Below are 21,600 nucleotides of genomic sequence, written 5' to 3'. Positions count from 1 at the left end.
ATAAATAGACAGATTTTATGAAGTAGTTTGCTGAAACTTGGCCTCTGTCCACCAGTGCCAAATAGAAATGCAGAGACAGAGTTTTGGGCAAAGGGAAAAAAAAAAACTTTGTTTCTTTGCCAGGTAAACAGCAGGCTAATGCCCTAAAGACTGTCCTCCTTTGGGAGAGAACTGAAAGTGGTTTTATAATTTGGGAGTAGAAAATAGGGCCACAGACAAGGATCAGGGCAGATACAAGCTTCTTGAAAGTTGGTGTTTAGTGGCCCCAGGGCTGGTTTGGTGGTCCTCCTTTCATTTTCACATGTTGGGGGTTTTAATTCTGCAGAAGAACTTAGATATTGTTCTGTATATTCCTTGAAGAGGAACCAGGACCCTGTCCCTAGGCTGCAGGATAGTTTCTTGACTATTCCCCCTTTGCCTCTGCACCCCCTCCCTTTCCTGATTAGCAACTGTTTGAACCAGCCTTTGGAACTCAGGGAAGGTCACGGAGGCTGATACTTACTCCCTAAAAACAAGAAATGGGGGACATAGAAAAGACTTGTGCTCTAGAGCCCCACAGGGCTTGCTCGGTTAGTAGAAAAAGTAAATAATCTAGAAGAAAAATAAGCAAAAGATTTTTACAAAAGATACGCAAATGGCTATTAAACATGAAAAAATATTGACTCATTAATAAAAAAGTCATTAATAATTAAAGAAATTCAGGTCAGAATAGCAAGCATTCATACCTTACCAGTGAAAAATGAGGAAAGGACTTAAAATGATCGAATCTCATAAACTGCTTAAAAACATGTAAATTGGTAGATAATTTGGCAATATATTTCAAAAGTCTTAAAATGATTCATAATCTTTTACCTATCAAACCTCTTTCTGAAAATAAAATTAAAAAATAATAGTAAAATAAAAAAAAAAAAGAAAGAAAAAAACCCTCTTTCTGGGAGTTCTTGTCATGGTACCGTGGTTAACGAATTCAACTAGGAACCATGGGAATTCGTTAACCACTGAGCCACGAGGGAACTCCTAGAAAAAAGTATTTATCATAGTGTGAAGTTTGGCACTTGCCGTCAGCCTCTACATGGAGTAAAACACGAGCCACTGCAGCTCCCCACCTGCAGCAGCCCCTGAGCAAAACTCTGAGTGGAGACCAGGATCGAGGCACCCTGTCCTCTGGGAAAACTGATAGAGAAGGTCTTTAGACCGTTAAATATTTTTTTTTTTTGTCTTTTTTGTTGTTGTTGTTGTTGTTGTTGCTGTTGTTGTTGTTGCTATTTCTTGGGCCGCTCCCGCGGCATATGGAGGTTCCCAGGCTAAGGGTTGAATCGGAGCTGTAGCCACCGGCCTACGCCAGAGCCACAGCAACGCGGGATCCGAGCCGCATCTGCAACCTACACCACAGCTCACGGCAACGCCGGATCGTTAACCCACTGAGCAAGGGCAGGGACCGAACCCGCAACCTCATGGTTCCTAGTGGATTCGTTAACCACTGTGCCACGACGGGAACTCCTAGACTGTTAAATATTTTTAGGAGATCTTAGGAGCCCAGGTCTTGTATCTCCTCATAGCTAGAAAAACTTTAAAATCTGACAATGCTGACTGATGTCTGTGACTAGTAGTAACCATCACAAAACCAGCAGCAAACTTCTGTGAAAATGGTGCATGGCTGGAGTTCCCATCATGGCTCAGCGGAAATGAATCTGACTAGTGTCCATGAGGATGCAGGCTTGATCCCCGGCCTTGCTCAGTGGGTTAAGGATCCGGCATTGCTGTGAGCTGTGGTGTAGTTTGCAGACTCGGCTCAGCTCTGGCCTTGCTGTGGCTGTAGTGTAGGCCGGTGGCTATAGCTTCAATTTGACCCCTAGCCTGGGAACCTCAATATGCCATGGGTGCGGCCCTAAAAAAAAAAAAAAAATGAAGAAAGGTTCATGGCTGCGTGCACATCCACCTTCACTTTTATGACTTATATCTTGGTATTTCTCCTTTCCTCTTTGGGGCAGTATTTCAGAGCTATCTGCAGTTAGTGGACAAAACATGTCATCTGTGAGAACAGCCATTCCCAAAGCTTGGCCAGTGAGCCCTAAGGGAACTCAGGAAAGAAACAAAGACTGGCCCACAGTTGAAGGAGTGATTCCAGCAAGCCCAGACCTTTACATCTTCCCAAAGAAATTGGTTTTCTGTAAATCTTCTGTAACTCTGATTATCTGCATACTTTTTGTTTCTACTACCTTCCCTTTGTTGCAAAAACGCTTATATCCTAGCTCCCCCCTCACTTCCTTGGAGCGGTTTTTCAGGGCTACCTGAGATGCTGTCTTCTGGGCTTAAGTCCAAATAAAACTTAATTCTCAACTTTCCGGTTGCATTTTTTTAGTTCACAATAGAGTTATTTTTAATAATGAAAAAACTGAGATGTATTTAAATGAGACTGAACAAATTCCCGTCGTGGCTCAGGGGTTAACAAATCCAACTAGGAACCATGGGGTTACGGGTTCAATCCCTGGCCTCGCTCAGTAGGGTAAGGATCTGGCATTACCATGAGCTGTGGTATAGGTTGCAGATGGAACAAAAAGACAATACAAAATAAATAAATAAATAAATAAATAAGACTGAACAGTGAAAGTATGTGATCAATCAAATACATTATGATACATATATGTAAAGATTTAGGAGTTCCCATCATAGCTCAGTCGAAACGAATCTGACTAGTATCCTTGAGGATGCAGGTTCAATCCCTGGCCTCGCTCAGTAGGTGAAAGATCCTGAGTTGCCGTGAGCTGTGGTGTAGGCTGGCAGCTGAAGCTCTGATTCAGCCCCTAGCCTGGGAACCTCCATATGCTACAGGTGTGTCCATACAAAAAAAGACAGAAGAAAAAGAAAAAAGTAGGCTACAAAGCCATATGCAACATGATTTTTTTTTCTTTTCTGCAAATGTGGCATGTGCAAATTCCTGGGCCGGGGTTGAACTTCGGCCACAGCAGTAGCAACTCTGGGTCCTTAACCCACTGAGCCATGAGGGAACTCCAACACGATTCTATTTTTATAATAATATATGACAATGGTGTATATGTATGTATATGTATATCTAGAGAGATAGACTTCTGGTTGATGCCTTACAATTTTAATGTTATTCCATGAATTTTTCTGAATTTAAAAATTGTATAAAACATTACAGTTTACTTACAGATATTAGAAATTAAAAATTTGAAGTCAGAAATATTTAAAATAATTTAGAATGTTCTTCCTGATGGTTATTATTATCAGACTGTGTCTGGCTACTGAGATAAATCTACTACAAAATTGAGGCAGAATAATAACTCAGGTAGTCAGTGCAGGAGCAGGGGCTTCGATGCCTTCTTTGGTATGGACATTGATTAACATTTGTGGCTTAAGGGCTCCAGGGAGTAACATCCCCACAGGCCTTGTTTACTGTAGGGAGTGTACCTGTGCCCAGATGGACACTAATCCCTAATCCCCGGTGACTCAGTTTATAGGAAGAAAAGAACAAAGAAACTATGAGACTTACAGGACATTTCCACCCCTAAGACCCTACTGGACAGGGACTGATATAGGTACTTGAACAAGGCCAATGGGAGAAGACCACATCTTTCTGGACCCCATGTTAGTAACCCCATCTTTAAGGGATAAAAACACCTATAAGACAATGGGGGGGGGGGCTCTTCTCCCCGCTCCCAGCAGCCCTGGGAGCTATTTGCTTTCCTGTAACAAAGACTTTGCTTGATTACTGCCTGTGTGTTCAAGTTCCTTCTTTGGCTGCGTGAACAAGAACCCAGATTCTGGTAACATCTTTCTGACATCAAAATAGCTGAACTGATTCCTTTTTTAAAGAAATGAAATAATCATGGCCTCCTTTTGCCCCTTTATTATTATTTTAATGTAATAAATAGTGATTTTTCTTAAACAAGTATTACACTCAAATATTAATTGAAAAGCATATGCAGGAATTCCCTTCATGGCTCAGTGGTTAATGAACCCGACTAGTACCCATGAAGATGCAGGTTCGATCCCTGGCCTTGCTCAGTAGGGTTAAGGATTCGGCATTGCCATGAGCTGTTCTTGCCAGAAAAATAATACCGGAATCTGGGTTCTCGTTCACGGTGGTCAAAGAATGAACTCCTAGAACACACAGGCAGCAAGCAAGCAAAATTTTTATTAAAGGAAAGCAGATAGCTCCCAGGATTCCTGGGAGGCGGGGAGAAGAGCCTCCCCCCTTTCTCTGTTGTCCTATAGGGATTTTTATCCCTTAAAGTTGGGGGGGTACCAATGTGGGGTCCAGAAAGATGTGGTCTTCTCCCATTGGCCTTGTTCAAGTACCTATATCAGTCCCTGTCCAGTAGGGTCTTAGGGGTGGAAATGTCCTATAAGTCTCATAGTTTCTTTGTCCTTTTCTTCCTATAAACTGAGTCACCAGGGATTAGGGATTAGTGTCCATCTGGGCACAGGTACACTCCTACAGTAAACAAGGCCTGTGGGGATGTTACTCCCTGGAGCCCTTAAGCCACAAATGTTAATCAATGTCCATACCAAAGAAGGCATCGAAGCCCCTGCTCCTACACTGACTACCTGAGTTAATATTCTGCTGCACTCTGGTGTAGGTTGCAGATGTGCCTTGGATCTCTCGGATCTGGAAACTTTCTAATCCAGTTATCTTGCTGTGCACCTTGTTATCTGGGGAGGAATAGGGCTGTATGTATGCATTGTTTGAAGATAAATGGAGGCATATCACAGATTTTTAAGAGTTTTTTTGAGCAAAAACCAATTAGAATCTGGCAACATCAAATCTAGCAGATAGAAAGGAGTGCCGAGGGGCTCAAAATGAAATGAAAGACTATTATAGGCAGAAGGGAGCAGGAACAAGGAATTTATACCAGGAAAAAATTGGGTTGGTTATTGCTTTTGGGGGTGACAGGGGTCTATCAGGCAGATTACTTAACTAGTGCTGATCAGGTAATTCCAGATTGACTGCTTTAAGTTTCCATTTCTGGAAGAATAGGAACTAACATCAAACTAAGTCTCTGGTGATGTGGCATAAGCCACTCCATTTTAGGCCTGTTGTTCTGTTTTTAAGAAAAGGAACATGCTACCTCAATGAATTCTATAACTCTCAGATATCCAAGTAATCTTCCTGACATCAATCACTGTGTCCCATCTACTAAGCAGTGTAACGTATGGGGGACATATTGGTCTATTCATTTATAAATGAATTGTCACCTGAGAACTGAGCAGATCCACCATGACCAAGTGAACCACCAGTCAGCTGATGTCTGGTGAGGAAAGAGGACTTCTTGGAAAGAAGACTGGACCAGTGGAGTTCAGTGAGGCAAGGCCTGGGCATGGGTCACAGCCTGAATGCTTCATTAGTGATGTCATAGTGTGGAACCTGAAATATATTTTGGAAGGATTTTACTAGGGGTTGGAGTTCTGGCTTGAGCAAATAGGTTCATTTAACTATCAAGATTTAGATGTTGGACGTCCCTTCATGGCTCAGCAGTTAATGAACCCAACTAGGATCCATGAGGATGTGGGTTTGATCTCTGGCTTCAGTGTGTTGAGGATCTGGTGTTACCATGGGCTGGAGTGTGGGTTGGAACTGGGCTTGGATTCCATGTTGCTGTGGTTGTGGTGTTGGCCTTCAGCTATAGCTCCAATTTGACCCCTAGCCTGGGAATCTCCATGTGTTGCAGGTTCGGCCCTAAAATAAAAAAAAAAATAAAAAAAAATAAAAAAATTTAGATGTTGGAGTTCCCTGGTGGCTCAGGGGGTTAAGGATCCAGCACTGTCACTGCTGTGGCTCTGGTTACTGCTCTGGCGAGGGTTCGATTCCTGGCCTGGAAACTTCCACATGCCATGGGATTGGCCCAAAAGAAAAAAGATTCAGATGTTATTAGCCTCAAGCTGGTGAAGCTTTAGGGAAATAAGATTATCCATGATATTGATTTCCTTTTCTTTTTTTTCTTTTTTTGAAATTTATCTGGGTGTGTTACTTTTTTTTTTTTTAGCAAATATGATTACAGATTTGATAGTTATAAAACTTTTATTCATTCATTCATTCATTCATTCATTCAATAAGTAGTCCCTGAACAACCACTGTGCACTTGGAAAAACAAAACAGCCTCTGCCTTCCTAGGAAATAGTGTGGTAAATAAGGGTTGTTAGGTAAGGTCTGTTATGCAGAGATTTATTCTCCTCTTCTGAACCAAGGGAGGGAAAAGCCTTTACAAGTGGAAATTCACGTCACCTTCACAAAATAAAATTTATGCCCTGCTTTTAGGCAGAAAGGAGGCAGGCAAAAATTCCTCGAGTGTCTGTTGTTTCTCAATTACTGCTAGTTCAAAATAATCTTTAATGCTAAAGTGGCATATTTTGATCCCCTTCAATGTTGACCGTGGATTTCCTTTTTGCAGCTTTTAGTTGACTAGTTATTGCAATGACTCCTGTTTCTTTCTCTGCTGTTAGGTGACCAGCTCCTTAAGAAAAAGACCCATCTTACTCACCTGCAAAACCCCAGGATGTAGTAGGCATTAGGGGAACCTGTTGTCCTTCTCCAATTAGCCAGCCCATAATTGCAATGAACCTGTCAACCAAACACTCAACTTGGTAGAATTATTTTACAACCAGATTAACGAGCTTTATGACTAGTTGTATAGGGTCTTTCTGCCAACTATTGGGGTTGTGCGCAAGTCCTTGCTTCCATGTTCAGTATAGGATGCATTCAAGATAAGGCAAGTGCTATCATTCCCAAGATAGTCTCTATTAATTTGTTGAAAGATGAATCTACTTTTCCTTGCTGATTGGCTTCTTTGCACTTAGAAAACTCCAGAAGAATTTGCTTTTAAGGGCCGCACCTGCAGCATATAGAAATTCCCAAGCCAGGGGTCTAATCAGAGCTGCAGCTGCAGGCCTACGCCACAGTCACAGCAGCCTGGGATCTGAGCTGCATCTGTGACCTACACCACAACTCACTGCAACACCAGATTCTTAACCCACTGAGCGAGGCCATGGGTAGAACCTGAATCCTCATGGATACTAGTGGGGTTCTTAACCTGCTGAGCCACAAGGGGAACTCTTCCAGTAGAATTCTGATCCAAGATCAAAAGGTTTTGTTTTTCTTTTTAAGGCAGCACCTGCAGTATATGGAACCTTCTGGGCCAGGGGGGTTGAAATGGAGTTGCAGCTGCAGGCATACTCTAGAGCAACACTGGATCCCAGCTGCATCTGAGATCTATGCCACAGCTTGCCTCCAACACCTGATCCTTAACCCATTGAGTGAGGCCAGGGATTGAACCCCCATTCCCACGGAAATTATGTCGTCTTCTTAACCTGCTAAGCCACAATGGAAATTCCCAAAGTTTCTTTTTTTTTTTTTTTAAGTAAAATTTTCCCCCTAGTTGTCAGTCCTTTAATATGCAACCACAAATAGCTGCTTTCCATTTAATTTCTAGGCATGAAACCAGGGTTAAAAATTTGAGACACTGCTACAACTTGGCTTTTTTTTTCCTTTTGGCCGCACCCCAGGCACATGGAGGTTTCTGCACCAGGGATCAAACCAGCGATCCAGATGTGACCTGCAACAAGGTCAGATCCTTAACCCCCTACGCCACAAGGGAACTTTGGCTTTTTTTTTTTTCCTTTAGTGCAAAGTAAAGATCTAATTATACAAACTGACAAGGTCTCATTCCTGCACATCTCGCTCTTTCCAAGTATTTTATAAGCAGAACGCTGTGTTTTGAAAGCTCTTTGCAAAACCAAACACATGGATTCTCAGGAGAACCCAGACCAGGGAGTTCCTTCTTTAAGGGCCCAATCTCACCCCCTCCGCACGGGAAGGAAAGGCCGGGCACTGGGAAGAACTGAGCGCAGCGGAAGACCTTAGAGGTCCCCGGCGGGGGCGGGGCAAGGAGGGGGCGGAGCGTCGCCGGGCAGAGAGGAGCCCTCTTCTCTCCCTCGCGCAGTAGTTGCGGCTTCCCCCGCCTCCCTCGCTCGCGGGAATCCGGGTACCGCGGCCACATCGGGTCGGCCCCTTCCACTCCCTCCGGGCGCGCGGCCTGGGCATGCAGCTCCTGCGGGGATTGAAGATCTGGGGGCTCGGCGCCTCCGCAGGCCTGGTCGCCGCGGCCCGAGCCCCCGCCGCCTGCCGCGGCCACCGCCCCCCGCTCCGCCCCAGCGCGCCGCCGCCCGGCCCCCAGCCCCGCCCCGCCTCCCGCCTCCGCCCCGCGCCCAGTCCCTGGCCGCAGCGCCCGGCCGCTGTCGCCGGCTGCAGAGGCCTGCCGCCCGCTAGCGCCGCCACCATGGAGCACCCCGGAGCCGGTGAGCCCGGGCGGCCGAGCGGGCCGGGTGGGGCGACTGGAGCCTGGAGGCGTGGGCCCCGCTCGGCCTCGGGGAGGGCTTGGTCTCTCCCCCAGACCTTGCAGCGCGACCCTGAGCCTGCCCTGCTCCGGGGCTCCTCTCCCGGCTCAGCGCGGGACTCAGTGTAGCCTCGAGAAAGCCGTGCACTGGGGGTGTGATCAGTGCCTGCAAGCAAGGCTTTCAGTTAGTGCACGCACTGCTGCTGCCACAGAGGCCGGGGGTGTTTCACCTTTGAAACACCCTAAGTTTCGCACCCTAAATTTCGCTTTCGTTTTCCTTTCTGAGTTTGTGACCTTTCGGAAAGTTCATGCCAACGCACACCCACCGACAGTGTTTGTGTGGCCAGCAAAACCTAGAAAAACTCCACTTTTATACTTTATCAAAATTAAAGACCTGAACCACCACTTTTAGGATTTCCTGCTAGGATTTTATTCTAAGACCCCTTTAAACTGGCGCCAAATCTGCGGTAGGGCCGGGAATTAATTTCTAGTTTAAGTCAGCATTTCCTGTGAACTGAACTTTGTGGGTAGAGCGAGGGTTAGAGGCCGAACTTTTGGTGAAAGGGACCAACAAACCGGTTAGAGAAAAGGTGCTCTTCCGTGAGATTTTTGTAGTATAAACGCTTAAAAAGGTATAAAAGGCGTGAAAATGTTATACAATAGTTTACAAGAGTTAAGAGAATGGAAAAGCGAAGACCTTGTAGGTGGATGCTGAGAGCGGGAGTTTTGAGATGGATGCGGTTACCGAAGTGAACGCATAGGGGGTTGTCAAAGAGAAAGGTTTCACATCCCGGTGTCTTGAGTGCTTTTAGTGTATGGCCAACGTTCGAATCCTGATGATGTGCCTTTAAGATGTTTGTTTGTCTTCTTACATTTCATTTCGGATATTATTGGCTTATTTTGTGTATTTATAGTGATTTGGATTGTACTTTTGTTCTCTTTCTCGTTCATTTTTTAAACGATGTGGAAACCAAAACATGGAGGTCAGGTGACTTGTTGATTATCACCCAGCTCAATATTTCTCCAGATGTAAGATGTTTCTATTTTTAGTAGCTAGGCCAAGACCAGCATGAATGATGGGATTAACCCTTTCCACTGGCTCTTGGGAAGTCTCCCTGCTGTATACCTAGTCGAGTGAATTGAAGAGAATCTTGCCTAATAAAGTTGTACTTTGTTATCCAAATAGGAAGCTTGCATTTTGTGTGACAAAGGATGAAGTATCCTTGTTTTCCCCTATTGGTCTGTGACAAAATCATTTTCTAAAATGCATGTATATTCAAATATTAGTGTATATATACTTCATGTATGGTTTTGTAATATATTTTAGATGTATGCATTAATTGTTTTTTAATGTTTTTTTAATGTACCGATGTGGCCGCGGTACCCGGATTCCCGCGGTACCCGGAAAGTAATATTAAGGAGTTCTCATTGTGGCTCAGTGGAAATGAATCTGAGTAGCATCCATGAGGTTGAAGGTTTGATCCCAGGCCTCGCTCAGTGGGTTAAGGATCCAGCACTGCCGTGAGCTGTGGTGTAGGTCACAGACACGGCTCGGATCCTGCGTTGCTGTGGTTGTGGTGTAGGCCAGCTCGGATTCCACCCCAGTCTGGGAACCTCTGTGTGCCATGGGTTCGGCCCTAAAAAGATTAAAAAAAAAAAAAAGTAATATTAATTCTATGTAAGATGTTTGGATAGCAGAAACAGGAAAAATACAAATATATTGAGTACAACTATGGCAGCATTTAGAAATAATTTATATCCTTTAGCCTTATCCTATGTAATTGCCAACATAGCACAAGTATATATAGTTTTATATGTGCTTTTTAAAAGGTTAGTGTAGGTATCCCCTGCTTTTCATAAGTTCTCATTATGCCACTTCGCTTTTACATTTATTTTATTTGTTTATTTTTATATTATTTTTTGTCTTTTTAGGGCCGAACCCACGGCATATGGAGATTCCCAGGCTAGGGGGTCTTATCAGAGCTATAGTTGCCGGCCTACACCACAGCTCATGACAACGTCAGATCCTTAGCCCACTGAGCGAGGCCAGGGATCAAATCTGCGTCCTCATGGATGTTAGTCGGGTTCTCTAACTGCTGAGCCACGACAGGAACTTCTCCTGGTACCTCTTTTGTAAGAAGAACATCATTGCCAGATCAGTTTACAGAACCGTAAACACTGTTAACTTTCCATCAGGCTTTTTGCTGGAAAGGGCAGGTTTTCGTGGTTGAGTAACTGGTTTCAAATTATAGCCCCAAGACCTACTAGCTTAGTAACCTGGGGTAGGTTACTTCATCGGCTAGTTTGTAAAATGAGTATGATAAGAATACCTCCCTGGAGTTCCTGTCGTGGCGCAGTGGTTAACGAATCTGACTCGGAACCATGAGGTTGCAGGTTCGATCCCTGCCCTTGCTGAGTGGGTTAAGGATCCTGTGCTGTGGTATAGATTGCAGACGTGGCTCGGATCCCGCGTTGCTATGGCTCTGGCGTAGGCCAGGGGCTACAGCTCCAATTCAACCCCTAGCCTGGGAACCTCCATATGCCATGGGAGGGGCCCTAGAAAAGGCAAAAAAAAAAAAAAAAAAAAAAAAAAAATACCTCCCTGATACCATGGTTAAATGGATTACTCTTGGTAAAGTGCTTCCGCTGTGCCTGGCAAATGTATACATGCTCAAATGTTAGCTGTTGTTACTGCTAGTGGTAGTTGACCAGTTTAACTTCATCTTTATAGTATGAATGCACTTAGCAGCATTACTTTTTTTTTGGATTTGTACAAAAGATAGAATTTTGTTTTAATTGGAGTTAAACCAAATTTTAAGTACTCAGAATGATAAATTTACAGTTTAAATATTTATTTAGAGGTCGGTTATTTTAAGGCAGTTTTCCAAAAGCAAAATATATATACTTCTGTAAAAGAAAGTGCAATTGTGATGGATGTGTTTAATTCACATCTGCCAGCCTTTGCTCAAACACTAGAGCTCTGGGAACTGGAGGGAGGCTTCCAGATTTAAACCCTGTTGAGAAACATTATTCTATAGAATGACCAGCAGTTCTTTTCAAGAGATAACTTGGAAGTGGTATTCTCTTTTTTTCTGAATTAATAATTCATATCTGCAAAAAATTTTTCAATTGTTCTGTAACTTCATACAACAAAGTTTGTATTTCAAGTTCTAGACTATTGATTTTGACATAATATTGCACTCAAGAGTTTTTAATATGCTTCGTTTAACAAGATGGAGAATGGTGTTGAGCAAGTTATGTTATGATTCCATTTTGGCTATTCTGTCAAATAGGATATCAGTTAGCCCGTGAACATGAATCCGTGATGTGCTAAGAATGCCATTAAACACCAGGAATTATTTTTGGGGGCCCTGAGATAGCTGTGTGGCAGTGGAGCTTGAGTGATTTATTAACCACTCCCAGATGGGGCTCACTTTGTTAAGTACGGTGTACGGAGCACCTCCTGAAAGCCGAACACTGAGCTATGCATCACAGAATCAACGGAGAGCAAGACACAGCAGTTAGGGAACTTAGAGTAGCACAATCCTGTAGATGGATAGGGATATAATTATGAAAAAGTCCCCCTTTCACTTTCAAAAGAGTGGTTTGGGCAGTAGCCTCTGTGGTCACTTTAGCTTAGAGTCTAATGGAGAAGACATGCCAGTGGACACCTGTAACACGATGTATGTGTGCTGTGGCTGAAGGAAGCCCGAGGTACCTGGAGGGAGATTGGATTCCCTGACTCAGCCCTGAACGTGTCATCAGGAAAGTTTTCCCTGCCAGGAGATGATTACTCTGAGTTTTTACTTTGAGGTTGATTGTTCTCAGTTGTTCATATAACTTTTTTTTTTTTTTTTTTTTTTTTTGTCTTTTTGCCATTTCTAGGGCCGCTCCCGTGGCATATGGAGGTTCCCAGGCTAGGGGTCGAATTGGAGCTGTAGCTGCTGGCCTACACCACAACCACAGCAACGCAGGATCCGAGCCGTGTCTGCGACCTACACCACAGCTCATGGCAATGCTGGATCCTTAACCCACTGAGCAAGGCCAGGGATTGAACCCACAACCTCATCGTTCCTAGTTGGATTTGTTAACCACTGAGCCACGACGGGAACTCCATGTTCAGATAACTTTTTAGTCTGGAATAGAATCAAGGTGTGGAATAAGGGAAAGGGGAGCAGTGGTTTTCAAACTTCCATTGCACAGAAGAGTCACCCCGTGAGGCTTTAAAATATAATTAGAGGCTGGCCTCATCCCTAAAGATTCTGGTTTAGTTGGCATGCAGTGAGACCAGGATGTTGATAATTTTATTTATTTATTATTATTATTTTTTGTCTTTGTAGGGCTATACCCGCAGCATGTGGAAGTTCCCAGGCTAGGGGTCAAATCGAAGCTGCATCTGCGACCTACACTACAGCTCATGGCAATGCTAGATCCTTAACCCACTGAGCAAGGCCAGGGATTGACTGCGCCCTCATGGATACTAGTCGGGTTCATTATCACTGCGCCACGACTGGAACTCCAGGATGTTGATAATTTTAAACAGCTCTCCAGGTAATTCTAAGGTACAGCCTAGCTTTAGAGCTTTTCCACTAGGACAACCTTGTCATTTAAAAGATGAGGGATGAGGTAGCTACCAGGGCCTAGAGAGTTCACACAACGTGACCAGGATCACACAGCTGGCGAGTGGTAGGCTCAGTACTAGAATATCTGTGGCCTGATTTCTAGTCCCAAATCCCTTCTTCTGTAGTAGCCACCTTGCCTTGCATCATTACCCAAATGCCACCATTGTCCCTATGGAGTTGGCCTTATGGTATAGCCAGAGTGATCCAAATAGTGCTTGCTGTCTGTTGTTGAATAATTGAGCTCAAGATAAACTAAACATTGAATCATTTCAAGAACATTTTTCATTTTAAAAAATGACTACATTTAATTCCTCCTGTTATCTAATTCTTCCTTTTGACTTGAAAATGTGTTGTTAGAGAAACGCCTTCTCTCCCCATTCCACATATTGCTGAGAATCCAGTATATTCCCAAATAGCACGTGGACTTTCGAGCTGGTATTGAGGTGTCACTGTTAGATGGGCCAATTTCATATCACTAATTTCTCCCCTTCAGCTTTATTTATTGAGGTACAGTTGACAAATAAAATTGTATATATTTAAAGTGTACAGGAGTTTCCTGGTGGTCTAGCAGATTAAGGATCTGACATTGTCACTGCCGCAGCTTGGGTTGCTGCTGTGGCTTGGATAAGATTCCTGGCCCGGGAACTTCCTCATGCCACAGGTGTGGCCAAAAAAAAAAAAAAAACAGAATGTACTCTTTAATTTTTTTTTTTTTTTTAGTTTTGGTATTGAACACAACTAGTTGATATACAAAAAACAAGATTTTATTGTCATTTTTTGCTTTTATCTAAAAAATAGGCATGTGTGTGCATGTATGTAGGGTATGTGTAAGTAAGAGTAGAAATTCCTCCAGTTGTAATAAAAATTTAGTTTTTTTTGGTATATGTTAACTATCATGATATTTATTATGTTACATATTATAAGCCATATTCTTGTTTTATTTTTTCATAGTTGCACCCACGGCATGTGGAACTTCCTGGGCCAGGGATTAAATCCAAGGCTCCATGACAATGCTGGATCCTTTAATCCACTGCATCAGGCCAGGGATGAACCCGTACCTCTGCAGCAACCTGAGGGCTGCAGTCAGAGTTTTAACCCATTGTGCCACAGTGGGAACTCCTAAGCCTTAGTCTTAATGGACTGTGTTTATTGAGGTCCGATGTATAAAAATAGAGAATTACAACGGAATGAAATAAATGACTACTTTAATATCTTTAGTGGTAAATTAATCTTTAGTAAATATATAGACTAGAAATTATATATGTTTTCCAGGATTTTGTTTAGTTCTAATTCAAACATCTGTGTCTGTCAGTGAAAGCATGGAGAATAATGATACAGGAGAGACCACCTACTGATAAATGTAGCAGTTGACTGTCTGTTTAAACAGATAACTGTCTTTCCCTTAATTTCCTCCCAAGGCATGTAGTTGTTCCATCCATAATAAGAAAACAAAGCATGGGCCAAATGTGAAATGTGGCTTTAATATTCTACATGTGCATGGGAGAGCTGTCAAGGAAACTAAGACCTTTTTGATTTTTTTAACCATTGAATTTCTGGAAAAGTATATTTAGGGTTTGTTTTTTTTTTTTTACCTTTTTGGTCACACCCACCGCTTGTGGAAGTTCTCGGGCCAGGGATTGGACCCTCACCCAGCAGCGACCCGATTGCTAGGCCACCAGGGAACTTCTAAAAATGTAGTTTTATTTATTTATTTATTTTATCTTTTTAGGGCCACACCTGCGTCATATGGAGGATCCCAGGCTAGGGGTTGAATTGGAGCTATAGCTGCCACAGCAGTGCCAGATCTGAGCTGCGTCTGCCACCTACATCACAGCTCATGGCAACACCGAATCCTTAACCCACTGAACAAGGCCAGGGATTGAACCTGTGTCCTCATGGATGCTAGTCAGATTCATTTCTGCTGAGCCACGATGGGAATTCCAAAAATGCAGTTTTAGAATTAAGAAAATATAGCTATAAAATATCTTAAGACCTATTGATTAACCCAATCTTTATTTAGTCATGAGTTGAGTGCCATGCTTCAAAAAATTATTAGGAATTCCTGTATGGCTTAGCAGGTTAAGACCTGACTAATATCCACAAGGATGCGGGTTTGATCACTAGCATTGTTCAGTGAGTTAGGGATCTGGCATTGCTGTGGCTGTGGTTGTAGGCTGCAGATGCATCTCCGATTTGACCCCTAGCCTGGGAACTTCCATATGTGTGGGTGCAGCTCTAAAAAGACAAAAGAAAGAAAATTATTAAGGCTGTTTAACATAAAAGTGCATTTATAAAAATTAGAATATGGTATAAATATTATATCAGTGGCTGTGCAATATATTTGAATACCAGTTTTACAATTTCTTAACACATGTTAATTTATATTGAGTTCAGTTAGTTTTAGTTTAGGCTATGAGTTAAAAAAAAATAACATACTTCTTTTTTGTGATGTTAAAGGAGGAATAAATTCCAATGAGTGTGAAAATGTGTCAAGAAAAGAGGAAATGTCAGAAGAATTTGAAGCTGACGCTATGGAGTCTCTGGCGGATTTGCCATTTGCTACTGTAGATATTAAAGATGATTATGAAAGTAAGTACTTTATTAAATATGTATTTAGAAGCAATGAGTAAAAAACTGATTTTTTTCTTAATTACTTCATCTTAAGTACTTGTCATGTTTTTGAGTTTGGATTTTTTTTTTTTTTTTTGCTTTTTAGGGCCACACCTGTGGCATATGGAGGTTCCCAGGGTAGGGGTCTAATTGGAGCTACAGCTGCCAGCCTACGCCACAGCCACAGCAGTGCCAAATCCAAGCCACGTCTGCGACCTACACCATAACTCACGGCAACGCCTGGATCATTAACCCCCTGAGCAAGGCCAGGGATCGAACCTGCAACCTCATGGTTCCTAGTCAGATTTATTTCCTATGCGCTGTGACGGGAACTCCGAGTTTAGATTATTATTAATTATTTGTTGATATTCTGTTGTCAAAACTATCGCAGGTAATACTAAGACGTGTCACGCAAGCCTTGAAACTTCTGCATGCCAAAAAAAAAAAGATGTGCAAAATTTGAGGCTAGATCATTCCATAGTTTATAAGCTACTTCAGAAAATAATGGGTTATAATATTCCAGGTTTAAACCACCTTAGTTATTCTGGAGCCACTGCTAATTTTAGCTGTACTTATTCATCTAACAGATGTTTACTGGCCTTTTATATGAGCCAGGCTCCTTACTAGGCATTGGGAGGGTTACCAGTGAACAAGACAGATGTAATCCTTGCCCTTAGGGTGCTTAAGAGGCTAATGTTGAAAAGCGTTAACCTTTTGATCAATTACGCATTTACTAGATCAGTTCAGTCCTTGAGAGCTGCATCCACAAACTTGAGAGAGTTAGTACTTCCTGGATTGAAATACTGCTAGAACTACATTAATATCTAAATCTGAAGTTCATGTTGTGGAAACAATACATGATTTGGGAAGTTCTCTCCTCTGAAAATGTGACAGATTTGCCCCTTTTCCAGGTTATTTGTAAATAGGAAAATAAAGGAAAAGCATCAGTGTCTTCCACAAATATTTATTGACTCTGCCACTCACTGTTTGCAGCCTTACATAGAACCTTGCTGTGATTTGATAACAGTTTTACCTTGATCAGAATTCTGTAACTGGTAGGTCCATATGAAATTACCTAGTTCAGTCTCTCCATTTTTTTTGTTTTTTTTTCCTTTTTATGCTGCACCAGCAGCATATGGAAATTCCCGGGCTGGGGGTTGAATTGGAGATATAGCCTCAGGCCTGTGCCACAGCCACAGCCACACCAGATCAGAGCTGCATCTGTAACAGGCAGTACTGGATCCTTAAACCACTGAGCGAAGCCAGGGTTTGAACCCACATCCTCACAGAGACAATGCAGGGTTCTTAACCTGCTGAGCCACAATGGCATCTCCTGTCTCTTCATTTTTAAGAAGAGCAAATGAGACTCAGAGAACTTAAACTGACTAACTTTGTACAATTGAGAAGAACTAGTTATAGAATTTGTGATTTCTGATTTGTTAGTCATTTCTTTGAAGAACATTTGTTGGATGCCTGACAAATGCCAGGTATTGGTGCCAGATACTGGGACTTTTGAATTGTGACAATATTGCAGCACATGACTGTCAAGAAACTGTTAAGTTTCTCTGGGGAGCCAATTCACTAACAGCCATAATCCTGTTAAGATAAGTCTTGTCTAGGGAGTTCCCTGATGGCTCAGTGGATTAAAGATCCAGTGTTGTCACTGCTGTGGCTCAGATTCCTCCTGGAGCATGGGTTCGATCCCTGGTCCCCAAACTTCCTCATGCTGCAGGGGTGAGCGAAAAAAATGAGCGCTATCCAGGAAGCTGTGGGAACCCATGGGTGAGAATGTGTGGGCCAAGGCACTGACCTGGCTATTGGGTAGAGGCTCTCCTGGAAGCCTTTCCAGAGGTTTAGCAAGAGTGGGGGCCTGGCTAATAACTATGAACTATCCAGGGTTCATTCCGACATACTAACTGTCCTTGACCTTAATTGAATGGCTCTGTGGTAGACAATAACCTTGACATTGTCAAGTATGTCAACCTGGTGGTTGCCCTTAGTTCTCTCAGTTTCCTTTGGTGGGTGGAAATTGTGAGTTAACTGCCAAGAAATTCTTGCCGATAGAAACCCTGGCAAAGCGATGAGGAAAGCAGTGCTGACAGGGAAGAACATCGTGGGCAGGGGAGTCCTTGCCAGCAGGACAACTCCTTAAATGTTTGGTTCAGAGTGTCTCTGTTGTCAGCTGTGTTACTGTCAGTTGGTGCAGTGTCATGATTAGGTGTCATGTGGTCTGGCTGGCCTGAATGGGCCTTTACATTTTTTTGTTGTTGTCGGTTTTGTTTGTAAGAAGAGACTGTGTTGCTAGTTTTATGTTGGATTATATATTAAAATATTATGTTAGAATTAAATGTAAAATATATTAGAATGATATGTATTGGAATAACATTGGAGTTCATCTTGTGGCTTAGCGGATTAAGGACCTGACATTTTCTCTGAGGATGCAGTTTTAATCCCTGGCCTCACTCACTGGGTTAAGGACCTGGCCCTGCTACAAGCTGGGGCATATGTCGCAATTGCGACTCAGATCTGGTGTTGCTGTGGTGCAGGCCAGCAGCTGCAGCTCTGCTTTGTCCCCCAAGCCCCCGGGAACTTCCATATGCTGCAGGTGTAGCCATTTTAAAAAAAAAAACAAAAAACCAACCAACCAAACAAAAAAATCAACCCCCCCACATATACATAAATAAGTAAATAAATATATATGAAATAAAATATCCAAATGTATATAAAAAGAAAATCTTTTAGAGTGCTGAGGAAGCAGTACAAACTGAGCCCCACCTCTGGCTCTGCAGGTTGGGTGTTTTCTGGGAGAGAATCTAGCATTGGTGTGTTGTTGACCTGAACCTGGATGGTTCTGTTCTCTTTCCAAAGGTTAGAAAACCCAGTAAACCATCCAGAAGATGTTTGAGGTTACTGTGAACCCTGTCTCTGAAAGTTAGGTGGGAGCCTGCAATGAAGAGTCACATTACTGCTGATAGAAATAGCTTACTGTCCTTCCCACTAAAAATGGGAAGTGCAAAAATTTGTGAAGGGCTTTAGTTTAATTGACTCTGTTCTCTTAAGAGAATTGCAGACCTTAACTATGAAGTCATACTTCAATCAAGTTTCAAAATAAAATAGTGTATTAGGGTTTTTTTTTTTGAAGTCACATATCTAAGTGTGGCATTCAGTTCTCCTTGTATTGAAATTATTATAATCCTTATTTTCACCTCACACAGAATTCTAATTCTAACCTTTTAATTATTGGAAATTTTAAAGATATGAGAACTTATTTTTTTTACTTATTCAGTAGCTAATACTATTAAGTTGTATATTAAAAATACTTCAAATTTTAAGTATTTTAAAAAATTGAGACTTAGCTGAAAACAATTTTTTAACAGAAAAATGTGTATCAAATATTGAATCTCAGTACTTGGTATAGTAAGTGATTATTTTGAGTCAATTTAAAAAAAGTAAATTGTGTTCTTTATCTTCTCTGTAATTAATTGGGGAAACCTGTAATGCATTGTCCAAATTGTATTTTATTTTATTTATTTATTTTTTTTGTCTTTTTGCCATTTCTTGGGTCGCTCCTGCGGCATATGGAGGTTCCCAGGCTAGGGGTTGAATCGGAGCTGTAGCCACCGGCCTACGCCACAGCCACAGCAACTAGAGATCCGAGCCACGTCTGCGACCTACACCACAGCTCACGGCAACGCCGGATCCCTAACCCACTGAGCAAGGCCAGGGATTGAACCCGCAACCTCAAGGTTCCTAGTCAGATTCATTAACTACTGCACCACGACGGGAACTCCCCAAATTTTATTGTAAAAGGACTTAAGGCAAATATTTGTCCCCAATAATCAAAAATAATTGGTGCCGAGCAAAGGATATAAAAGATAAACTCAGTAAAAAAAAATATGGTAATTAGTTAAAATTCATAGGTATCAAAGAATGCAAATATGATTGTGCAAATGCAGATGATTAAAATGTGATTATAACTTATTAGATTAGCAATATCTTTTAAAAATAATACTCAATGATTTTATTGTCATATCTATGTCGCTTCTGACAATGTACTGTTATAGTCTTTCAGAATAGAGTTTGTTGGGATCTTCAGCAATGCTCATGCAGGGGGTAAAGCCACTCATGGAGTTTCTAATATAAGGATATGGTTTTACTTGTGGAAAGACATTTTATTCATAAATATGTGTGTCACAGTGTTTTTAGATAGTAAAAAATCCTAGGGGCAAACCTCAGTGCCCATTTGGGAGTGGTTGAATAAGCTATACTAATGCCTTTAGATTACATAGTATGCAATTATATATTATGAAAATAATATTTCTGAAAACTGTTATAGGGAACGTTTCCTGTACAAAATGCAAAGTGATGAAGTAGGGGGAAAATATATGTGCTGTTTGTTTACAATTGTGTTAATATTTTATGTGATTTGTCACCAAAATTCATATGGTTGTGTTAAAATAGGTTTCTGAGCAGTTTATTTTTTCTCTCTAATCTTCAGGTTTTAAAAATTCTCCTGACTCTTTTCATGTAAAAAATACGATTTAAAATTTTCTTGCTTTCTGTGCCCCTGGCATGAGGAAGTTCCGCGGCCAGGGATTAAACCTGCACCATAGCGGTGACAACACTGCGGGTACTTCAACAGCTGAACTGCCAGGGAATTCCATGCTTTAGGAATTTAATTGTGGTTATAAACTTGCTTTTAAAGATGTAAACTTCACTGATTCAGTAAACAAAGAGCTGGATAAACCTATTTTTCTTTGATGCCTTCCGCTAAGCTATCACTAATAGCCTTAAACTCAGGTGGTTAAGAGTGAGGGCCGTGGAGTCAGGCTGTCAAGATACAAAGGTTACTCCTACACTTTCTTTTTTCTTTCTTTCTTTTTTTTTTTTTTGCTTTTGCCTAAGCCATAGCCATAGCAATGTGGGTTCCGAGCCTCGTCTGCGATGTACATCGAAGCTAACGGCAACGCCAGATCCTTAATCCACTGAGCAAGGCCAGGGATCGAACCCGAAACCTCATGGTTCCTAGTCAGATTCATTTCGGCTGCACTGTGACGGGAATTCCGCTCCTACGCTCCTACACTTTCTTGTTGTGTACTTTTTTTTTGTCTTTTTGCCTTTTTTCTAGGGCTGCACGCACGGCATATGGAGATTCCCAGACTAGGGGTCTAATCAGAGCTGTAGCCACCAGCCTACGCCAGAGCCACAGCAACGCGGGATCCGAGCCGCATCTGCAACCTACACCACAGCTCACTGCAACACCGGATCCTTAACCCACTGAGCCAGGGCAGGGATTGAACCCGAAACCTCATGGTTCCTAGTCGGATTCGTTAACCACTGCACCATGACGGGAACTCCTTGTTGTGTACTTTGAGCAGGTGTGTAGACTTACTTACTATCATTATATCTAAAGTTGGTATAATAATGGTAACTTGTTCATAAGATTGTTGTTATTCAACTTGTCAATAATGTAAAGTCTTGACAACAGTGTGTGGCACAGAGCTAGCCTCTGTCAATTTTTATTAATTTAATCTTACCAAAATTTTGCCTAAATATAGTTGTTGAATTAAATATTTAAAAAAATTAGCCCCTTGAAAGCTGTATTTTGTACTGTCATTGAGTCCTAGAGTATCACTAAATGCTTTGTATTTCTTTGTTTAATCTTCACAGAAAATGAGAAGGGTAAAATTATTTTTTAAGAAAGTTTACTATTTGCAAAAAAAAAAAAGTAAGGGAGGTCCCGTTGTGGTGCAGCGGAAACGATTCCGACTAGGAATCATGAGGTTGTGGGTTCAATCCCTGGCCTCGCTCAGTGGGTTAAGGATCTGGTGTGGCTATGGCTGTGGTGTAGGCCCGCAGCTGTAGCTCCGATTAGACTTCTAGCCTGGGAACTTCCACATGCCTTGGGTGCGGCCCTAAAAAGACAAAAGACAAAAAAAAAAAAAGTTTACTATTTGCCAAAGATGTTTAGAGACTAATTCTATGAAATTATAGAAGGTAATTTTTTTTAACCA

The 21,600-nt window shown here is 42.0% G+C and overlaps 1 protein-coding gene across 7 annotated transcripts in view; it reads left to right on the top strand.

Moving 5' to 3' along the window:
• AKAP7 (A-kinase anchoring protein 7) overlaps positions 7,909-21,600 on the top strand; it is a 141,093-nt gene continuing 127,401 nt past the window's right edge. For 5 of the 7 annotated variants that reach the window (XR_002342906.1, XR_002342908.1, XR_002342904.1 and 2 more), the window contains exons 1-2: positions 7,909-8,316; positions 15,434-15,565. Coding sequence is in view for 2 of the 7 variants with exons in the window: in XM_021088003.1 (XP_020943662.1) it covers positions 8,061-8,316; positions 15,434-15,565 (388 nt within the window). In the remaining 5 variants the exon portion in view is untranslated. The remainder of the gene's footprint in view (positions 8,317-15,433; positions 15,566-21,600) is intronic. The other 2 variants (XM_021088003.1, XM_021087993.1) reach the window with 2 other exon arrangements.

This window comes from Sus scrofa, chromosome 1 (assembly GCF_000003025.6).
Source record: "Sus scrofa isolate TJ Tabasco breed Duroc chromosome 1, Sscrofa11.1, whole genome shotgun sequence".
Lineage (NCBI taxonomy): Eukaryota > Metazoa > Chordata > Mammalia > Artiodactyla > Suidae > Sus > Sus scrofa.
This window is presented reverse-complemented; position numbering and strand designations above follow the sequence as displayed.